The sequence below is a fragment of the Solanum tuberosum genome, unplaced genomic scaffold, assembly GCF_000226075.1.
Source record: "Solanum tuberosum cultivar DM 1-3 516 R44 unplaced genomic scaffold, SolTub_3.0 scf00126, whole genome shotgun sequence".
Lineage (NCBI taxonomy): Eukaryota > Viridiplantae > Streptophyta > Magnoliopsida > Solanales > Solanaceae > Solanum > Solanum tuberosum.
In genome coordinates this window covers 1432273-1442298 of record NW_006239051.1, presented here as the reverse complement: position 1 = coordinate 1442298, position 10026 = coordinate 1432273, and the positions used below count along the sequence as shown (strand labels likewise).

Below are 10026 nucleotides of genomic sequence, written 5' to 3'. Positions count from 1 at the left end.
TGTATTTGTTATAACAATTTATTTTTTTAATTTAATCCTTCCTAATTAACTAAAAAATGGGGCCTTTGCATTTATTGTCTTAGTTCTAATATTTTTTTTTAAATTTAATCCTATCTAATTAACTAAAAAATGGGGCCCCCTAAAATTGGGGGCCTAAGGCAAAAGACTTTTTGTTAAGCCTTACCAGCCGCCCCTGCCGAGCGCTGTATCACATTGCGAATGATAAGCAGCTCGTTTTGGTCCTGCCCTGCTGCCCTCTTGTTCTGATATCAAATGCATATTGTAGACCTGAACTGAGAACATTCTGATTGAGAATCTGGTGATGATGGTTTGTGTTTGTGGTTGAAATGAAGGAGAAGATGAAAATTAATCTGGAAGGAGCTGCAGAAGATAAAAAGTTGGATTTGCCACCTTAAGAGTCTATTGCTATCTCTCTCCTGAAAATGAAAATTAATCTGGTTGAAAACCTATTGCTATCTCTCTCCTGAAGTGAAGATTGGTGGCTAGTGTAACATCTGTATGCAACTTTTGATTGTACTCTGGTCCAAGTCTTTGCCTCCATTTTGGAGATTGCTTACTTCCATAAAGAAAAGTGTAATTCTTCCTTTTCTTCCTCCTCTCCACAAGTCTTTTGAGCTACTGAGCACTGTATCACATTGCGAATGATAAGCAGCTTGTTTTGGTCCTGCCCTCTTGTTCTGATATCAAATGCATATTGTAGACCTGAACTGAGAACAGTCTGATTGAGAATTTGGTGATGATGGTTTGTGTTTGTGGTTGAAATGAAGGAGAAGATGAAAATTAATCTGCAAGGGGCTGCAGAAGATTAAAAGCTGGATTTGCCACCTTAAGAGTCTAGTCAGTGCTTGACATTATCTTTGTTCTAGTCTGCACTCTGTTTTCAAACTGTGACCAAGTGTACTTTCTTTTAGTCTTATAACTTACTTGCTTTATCTTACTTGGCAAATCCATTAGAAAGCCGAATCTTTTAGTAGATCAATGGTCTTACAGTTTACATTGAAGCACCAAGACCATAAAACTATTCTAGTACTGGAAAAAGGTTTTATGGTTAAATACTTTTTCTTTTTGAAAAAAAGAGAAAGTACTTTATTATATTTTGAAATTGAACTTACTAAAACTTGGAAATTTTCTTAGAAGGTTCTCTGTAGTGTGACTTAGGCAGTTGTCGAGTAAAATACGGCCTTCGAGTAAATCATAAGGTGACACATAAATGCACTAAATTTATGGTTTTATTGTTTGACCTAGTATGTCCTTTAATGAATATGTCTTGATCATCTGTTGGCTTCTTCATCAAGTTGCTTCATAAACTTCTAGATCGTTTTAGTCAAGCCTATTTCTTCAAAATCATTCCTTTCATCAATTATCTATGATGTCACATAAGATGATCTGAAAATTTGCAAGTACCAACACAAACTAGCTGGTAGAATATCCGAAAATTGCATTCCGTCACTCTTAGCCTGATAGGAGCTGAATAAAGCAAGTAGCATGTAGCATGCCAAATTTCTTTCCTTTTATCTTAATTTGTCCGATATATATATTTTTTTCCATAACATTGGTGTCCTTGGGTGCCTAATTGGTTGGGTAATATTATCTTATAAAGATGTATCTCTATATTAATGAGGCATTTAACTGTCTATATGTTTCTTTGAATTATAAACTGAAGCTTTACCATGCAGATATCTCCAGTGGTTAATTGAAGATCAAGATTCCGGTGACACACGGTTTCATACAACTTATGCCCTCTCGCTTTCTAAATCAGCACTTGATGCTATTGAAAAGGAGCATGTTACACAAAATCCTGGAGGTGTAAACCAAAAGGAGATAAATATCTCAGACCGTGGGAACAACTCAATATTTGATACTCATGTCAGAGAGAGATTGCAATTTTTTTTACAGTCGTCTGACTTGTATGATCCAGAGGAGGTTCTTGACTTGGTTGAAGGATCCGAGTTATGGCTCGAGAAGGTCAGTAAAAAATTTAGGCCCTTCATAGAAATAATGGCCTATGCATCTCTGCTGGACAACAGCTTGAACTGTCTTATTCTCCTTGTGATTTGCAGTCCTTGTGTTATTGATGGTTTCATTACAGGCTATTCTTTACAGGAAGCTCGGTCAAGAAACATTAGTGCTTCAAATTCTTACCTTGTAAGTTCATAAATATTTGGTTATTGCTTGGGTACATCACAACAAGCTTTATCATAACAAATGAACAACTTAAAAGATGTTCTGTTTTCCAAATGTGGGCAATGCATGGTTGACATACTCTTCTGCTGCTTTACATGTGAAGTCCCTCACTTAAACAGGCGAAAATATTTGAAATCTTAGCACCCGCATTGTTGCTAAATATGTATTTCATAATTGAATCTGCAATTACTCTGAATAAGATGACTATCTGTGGGATTGTAATTTAAAGTTGTGTTCATCTGGCAGGAAGTTGGAAGACTGTGAAGCTGCAGAACAATATTGTGCTGAGATCGGTAGGCCAGATGCTTACATGCAGTTAGTACAGTATTCTCTCATTTGTTTCTTTAGCTTATTGGTTTAGTAGAAGTTCTCTTAGCCTTTCCCTTACCTTGTCTCTTCTTAGGCTGCTTGAAATGTATTTGGAGCCAATGAATGGCAAAGAGCCTATGTTCAAAGCTGCTGTGCGCCTGTTGCACAATCATGGAGAAATGCTAGACCCTTTGCAAGTTTTGGAGGTACTAAAACTTATCCTTCTTCTGCTCTATTACTCGTGCAATGGTCAATGAGAAGACAAAAGCCTTGTTCTACCCCCAGGGCTTTGGTCTAGTGGCAAGACTACGTGTGATGTGCTGGTTAGATACATATTACAAGTTAAAACAACAGAGCAAACAAAAGTCTGGTATTTAAGTGGAAAGGGTTGAGGGGATCCATAATTTACTGAATTTAGAATCATGTGCCAGGTGGTCCTTTGAAATTTCTTGGAAAAAATGGTCAGTGAGGAGGGGAAATGTGAAGCAAGCTTGGAAAAGAAGTAGCTACATTTTATTTGTTGCTGAATATTTTATCCTCTTATGGAGGGTAGTTTCCCCTTATTCTGTTGGTGGTTTGGAGGGAAAGGAACCGAAGAGCATTCAAAGGGGTGGAATATGTGCACAGATTTTAGACATCTCTTTTGTTTCTACTTTTTTTGTTCACCTACAAGATCCCTATTTGTATAAACGATGAACGCCTTTTGTAGAAAACGATATTTTTGTGTAGCTTCTCTATTTTTTGGTGTCGATGGGTGTTTTTTGTAGAAAACAATATTTTTGTGTAGCTTCTCTATTTTTTGGTGTACTACTTGTTTGCAGGGTTCCATTATCCCAAAACCTCTATAAATTGTGCCTTATCAAAACAAATCCTCCCTCTGTCCCAATTTATGTCACACACTTTTCGTTTTAGTCCATCTAGAAAAGAATGACACCTTTCTTTAAGGGCCCGTTTGGCCATGCGATATGGTATCATGATATGGAATCATGATATGGTATCATGATATGGAATCATGAGATGAAATTGAAGGTTTGTTTGGACATGCGATATAGAAATTTTTGTGTTGTATATTTTCTCATAAATATAAAAATCCCATAAGTTGTAAAACTATTAAAATAGCCCCAATTGTTTATTCAATCTTATCAAATAAACAAAAATTATAAAATCGCATAATAAATTATTACAAAGTTATTTGTTCTTCACTTAAGTAATTGTTTCATCTAACTTTAATTTAATTAAAAAAATTGAACATAAATTGTACTTGATATGCTCATATCTCTCAACTACTCTTACAAATAACCTATAAAGTAGAAAAGAGACATACATTAGTGAGTAAATATTAACTTAGAAGTTAAATACACTAAGATAAAAATTAACAAACATCACTGACTTCTAACTATTTACAAGAAAAATCAATAGTTAAATATTATTGAATAACGAAATTTTAAAAAGTTACCACAAGTTTGAGTCAAAAACACTTCTAATAAAATTTAATCAAAAAAATTATAACTAGTCCACTTGACTAAATATTAATAACTAATTGATCAAAATTTTCGAAGTCCTCAATCAATTGGACTTGATATTCTTCAATCATGTGACCAAACATTTTGCGAATACTAAGATTAAGAAAGTGCGGCACCGCCAATGAAAATTGTCTTTTATCAATATTATGCTTAGTCATAAGATTAAGACGTTTTTTTTATTATGAAAAATCAAAAAAGTATTACTCCCTTCGTTCTTATTTATATTCACCAAATGAATTTCTACTTTATCATTTATATTCACCAAATTTAAAGTAATAATAAATTTTATAGTGGTAAGAATAATAAATTTTAAAAAGTAATGATGTGATTATAAATTTATTTGGCCAAACACATACACAGCCCCTCAAACTTGGCCCCATTTTTCATTTTGGCACTCCAACTTAGCCTTGTTCCATTTTAACCCTTGAACTCCATTTTTTCTGTTCCATTTTAACACGAAATACTATTTTTATGATTTAAGTAGAAACAACTTAACTTTGAAACTTCCCTTAATGAAATGGTGCATAGCCACACTAATTACAAAAGTCTTCCTTTCTTTCTTAAACATTATGCCAAGTCAAATGGTGCTACATAAATTTGGACGGAGTGAGTATTTGTTTATCCACCATATCATGTTAAGTAACCTGGTTGATTGGGCTGGAAGATAAAAAAATTGATTGATTTTCGCACTACATTTATAGTATGAGAATCTATCTCCGAAGTTATAAAGTAAAATATGGTAGAAGAGAAATAAAGTCATCCTTGAAATTTATTAGAAGGAAAAACATCTCATCGTACCTTAAAGTAGAAATTTTGATGTTCAATCTTTTACTCTTGAAAACTTTGGATCTCTGTGGTCTTTGTTATTAACAGTGTGAAATATTTGGTTGTCACTAGTCAAAACAGGGAACCTGTTCTTTAAATCTTGAAGATTGGAGTATATTTTTTTTCATTGGGAAATTAAGTTTTCTTGTCCTAATTTTAGCTATTGGTGCATATGTAGTCACGTAGTGTGTTACAGATTAGAAGTAGTCCTCTTACTTCGTTCCTAACATCTAATCATGCATCTTGTAACATAGTGATACCATTTTTGGATATCGACTTTTAGAATTGCCTTTCTATTGTGAAAGATGAAGTCTGAGTTTTGTTTATGGTGATTTTAAATTTTCAAGGGCTGAAAAAAAGAATTGTCTGATGACTTGATAGGTCTAATTATATTCAGGTTACCTTTTATAAATTACTTGGAGGGGGGGAATCAATGGTTGGATCTTCATAGTTTCATTTGCCAAGTGTTCAGGTTACTCGACTAAATCATTTTAGATAACTAGACAATGCTATATTTGCTTGGGATTTTTTTCATGCTGTTTTAAGGGAATCAGAGATGATGAGAAGGCAAATAACATCTATTTGGCTCAAGTTACTTTGCACAAAGTCACTAACGATGTCAATGTTACTCATTCTGAGTTTGAGGTTCACTTTGCAGAGATTGTCACCAGATATGCCCCTTCAACTTGCTTCTGAGACAATATTAAGGATGTTGAGAGCTCGACTTCACCATCATCGGCAAGGCCAAGTATGTTCTACTCTATAGGGTGAATTTCTGTTGATCTTGAGGATTTATTACAATAGTATAATTTTATTCAATATGTTAGCGCAGGGATGAGGGGTAATGCTGTATGTATTTTCTTGATTTAATACATATGCTTTGTCTATCTTATTTGAAACTTCAGCATGAATTGTTGGAAAGGTAAACTTACCAATTGACATGGCGTCTCTCCTTTGTGTTGGGGTCATGATAGTATGTACATTCTTGATCTGAGTACTATTAGATGCTTGGATATATATGATATTCTAAAGGGTACAATGCTGGTCGAGATTACATCCTAAAGGCAAGTGGCTAAATTACCTAGATTCAGGCTTACCTTGAACATGCATTTGACAGCTTTGGAACACTGGATGACAATCTTTTTTTCAGAGAACAAGTTGTTCCATGTCTGATAGAAAGCTGTTTACAAATTCTTTTTCTAGTGATGAAACTGTTGATATATATATATATATATATAATATTGAAAAGTTTGATTACCAATTCTTGGTGTTCTTTTTCGGGTTGCTGTAGTAAAGTATGTCCTAATTTCATAGTTCTTTCATATCCCTGGGTACCATGGGTCTAGTATTTTTTTTTGAACTTGGTAACTTGTATTATATCACAAAACAATACATGGGTTGTATTGAAACCTTATATACAAATGTACTCCCAATTTCACTTCTCTACGACTAGATTGAGTCTAGGATATCAATAATAGAGATAGTGTCATTTGAGTATAACTGGTTACACCAAAAAACTAGTAAAAGAATGCAGTTAAGTTTAACTTTCTGCACACTGTTCACTAAGCTCTCAAAACATCTTGAATTCCCCTCTTTCCAGATAGCCCACCATATAGCACTAGGGATAATTCTCCATCTACTTTTGTCTTTTGCATGTACCCCTTCTCCCTCCCAACTCATTAAGGCCCCAGTCACTTCCCTAGGCATGGTCCAGGGAATGCCTTTCAGGCTGATAAAAATTCTCCACAATTGTCGGGTGTACCTGCAATGTAAAAATAGATGGTTGACAGTCTCATTTGTTTCACCGCATAGGAAACATCTGGAGCACAAGGTTATCCCCCTCTTCATGACATTGTCCTGAGTAAGGACTGTTTTCTTAGCCATTAACCAGACAAAGCATGAAACTTTGTGTTGTATCCTACTTTTCCATATTTGTTTCCAAGGCCATTTTGTACCCTGCTGGTTTGTTTGGTCCATCATCTTGTAGGCTTTGTTGACTTTGAACACTCCCCTGCCATCACCTGTCCACCATAGAACATCCTCACCAGTCTGCAAACCATTGAAAGTGTCCACCAAGTTGAAAATTCAGCAACTCTCATGATCTCCCAGTCATTCAGATGTCTTTTGAAAATGAAATTCCATCCCTATGGGGACCATAGCTCTGCTATGGTACTCTGTTGGGACAGAACTAGGTTGTAAATGTCTGGGAAAAGTATTTCCATGTTACCACTCTCATGTCAGTTATCTTTCCAAAATCTGGTCTTCCTTCCATCCAAGACTTTTATCTTTGAGTTGTTTTTAACTTAATTCCAAAGACTCCTGATGGACCTCCAAAGGCTAACTCCATAAGGAGTGGTCACTTCTCTGGTAATCCAGATGTCCTCTTCCTCATATTTAGCTCCAATCACCTTCCTCCACAACAACTAGTTATTATTTGAATACTTCCATAACCATTTCATATTTAGGGCCTTGCTTTGGATTTGTAAATTCTTTATCCCCATCCCTCCATTCTTTTTTCCAGTCATCACCTCCTTCCATTTTACCAAATGAAAGCTTTTTTTCTCCTTGTTACCCTGCCACAAGAATTTTCTCTTGATGCTATCCAACCTCTTGATGACCCCTCTTGGAATAGGAAAGAGGGACATCATATAGGTTGGTAAAGCATCAAGTACTGAGTTGATCAGGGTCAGTCTTCCACCCATGGATAAATATTGTGTCTTCCACTTGGCTAGTTTCTTCTCGTACTTCTCAATGACATTGTTCCATATTTCTATGGATTATTTTTTTTGAGAAGGTAACAATTTGTGTTTCTATTTCCAAAAAATCAAAACCTGCCACAACATGTTACATGTTACAGATTCAAGAGAGTATAACAGAAAATCTCCAATCCTATGACAAAAATTACAGGGATCCTAAGACACTCATAACTGATTCTAGATCTTCCATATACTCCTGTTTACACCAAAAGTGAAACAACACAAGACAATTCATCTTCATCTTCAGAATAGTGTTGCTCTTGTTCTGATGACATCTAAGGTTCCTTTCTTTCCACGTTGACCACCAAATACAAGCTGGGATGATTTTCCATTTCTCCCTATGTCCTGAGATGTTGGCTTAACTACTCCATAGCTTCAGGGTTTGAGTTACTCTCCTTGGCATCACCCACTTCAGTCCTTTTTTATTGATGAAGAGGTCCCAAAGCTGGTTGGTTATCCTACAGTGAAGAAACAGGTGAGTCATAGTCTCAGCCTTTTCCCTACTTAGGAAACATCTAGGGCTCAATTGGATACCCCTCTTCATGAGATTTTCCTGAGTCAAAACAACCTGTTTAGCAAGTAGCCAAGTAAAACAAGACACTTTGTAGGGAATTTTGGCTTTCTAAATCATTTTCCAGGGCCACCCATTAATTCGGCTATTGAAAGGATTGAACTTTTTGTAAGCCCCCTTGACACTGAATCTTCCTTGTTTGTGATCCTTCCATTCCAGACAGTCTTGGATAGTGTTTCCTCCTCTGAACTGTTCCAGAGTTCTGTAGAATTCTACTACTCTCTGGGATCTCCCAATCATTGAAAGGTCTTCTAAAGCTCAGATTCCATCCTTGGTTTGACCAAACCTCTGCCACAGTAGCCCTCTGTTGTTGGTTGAGGATGAACACATCAGGGAAAAGTGTTTTTAAGGGACCTTGTTCCAGCCAACTATCTTCCCAAAATGAGGCCTTCACACCATTTCCAATTTTGATTTTGCAATTCCCTCTAAGTTTGGCCTATAGGTTCCTTATGGTTCTCCAAAGGCTAGTTCCATAAGTGTTGGTCACCATGCTAGTTGACCAATGATCTTCCATTTTCATATTTTGCCTGAATCACCTCCTTCCACAAAGCTTGTTCATTGGAGGCTAGTCTCCAGAGCCATTTCATTAGTAGACATTGGTTCTGAGTCTTCAAGTTTCTCACCCCTAGACCTCCAACTTGTTTATTCCCAATCAAGGATGCCCATTTAACCAGGTGAAATTTTTTTGTCTCGCTGTTGCCTTCCCATAGAAGTTCCTTCTTAGAGCATCCAATCTATCAATTACTCCATCAGGGATAGGGAAAAGGGTCATCATATAACTTGGCATAGAATTCAAGACACTATTAATAAGTGTTAGTCTTCCCCCTAGGGAAAGATATTGGCTCTTCCAATTCACTAATCTTCTTTCACACTTTTCAATCACCCCATTCCAAATACCTAAACTCCTATTGTTAGCTCCCAGAGGCATCCCTAGATAAGTCGTAGGGAGGTCACCAATTCTTCCACCAAGAGTCCTAGCTAGAGAGGATAGGTCAGGAACTACATTAACTGGATATAAGAAGCTCTTGTTCCAATTTATATGAAGTCCTGATACAGCTTCAAAGAGAATAAAAATCACCCTCAGCATCCTGAGTTGTTCATTATTGGCATCACAAAATATGAGAGTATCATCTGCGTATTGTAAATGGGTGATCTCCAGTTTGCATCCCACTCAGTTTGATATTTTGAATCCCTTTAACCAAAGGTTCTCTCGAGCAGTTTTCAGCATATCACTTAGCCCTTCCATTGCAATGATGAATAGAAATGGTGATAGAGGGTCACCTTGCCTTAGGCCTCTTTGAGCAGAGAAAAAGCCTGTAGGGGAGCCATTGAATTGAGTATTTGACAGTTTGAATGCAGAATTTCATCCATCTTAGCCATCTACCACCAAAACCTCTTTTATCAAGAGTTTCCCACAAAACTGCCAATTTAGGTGATCATATGCCTTCTGTATGTCCAGCTTGCAGAGAATTCCTGGAGCATTGCTTCTAGTCCTAGAATCCACACACTCGTTTGCCATGAGGATGGCATCCATTATTTGCCTACCTTTAATGAAGGCCAATTGTTGAGTGTCCACTAGTTTATGCATTACCTCTTTGAGTCTCTCAGTAAGAAGCTTAGAAATGGTCTTGTAAACACTACCAATTAGGCTGATTGGTCTGAAGTCAATAAGTTCCTTATACCTATCGTTTTGGGAATCAAGGCAACATAAGTTGAGTTGAAGCTTTTCTCAAAAACACATCTCTCATGGAAGTTCTTAACAACATTAATAACTTCTCCTCCTATGACTTCCCAACAGTGAGTAAAGAAAGCCATGGTATAACCATCAAGCCCAGGT

The 10026-nt window shown here is 36.4% G+C and overlaps 1 protein-coding gene across 2 annotated transcripts in view; it reads left to right on the top strand.

Annotated features, from left to right (window-relative positions):
* LOC102605531 (transforming growth factor-beta receptor-associated protein 1-like) overlaps positions 1-5685 on the top strand; it is a 24842-nt gene extending 19157 nt beyond the window's left edge. The window contains exons 5-8 of one of the 2 annotated variants that reach the window (XM_015310152.1): positions 1698-1986; positions 2111-2520; positions 2609-2720; positions 5521-5685. In XM_015310152.1, the coding sequence (XP_015165638.1) occupies positions 1698-1986; positions 2111-2170 (349 nt within the window). In that variant the 3' untranslated portion in view covers positions 2171-2520; positions 2609-2720; positions 5521-5685. The remainder of the gene's footprint in view (positions 1-1697; positions 1987-2110; positions 2521-2608; positions 2721-5520) is intronic. The other variant, XM_015310153.1, reaches the window with a different exon arrangement.
* Positions 5686-10026: the final 4341 nt, after the last annotated feature.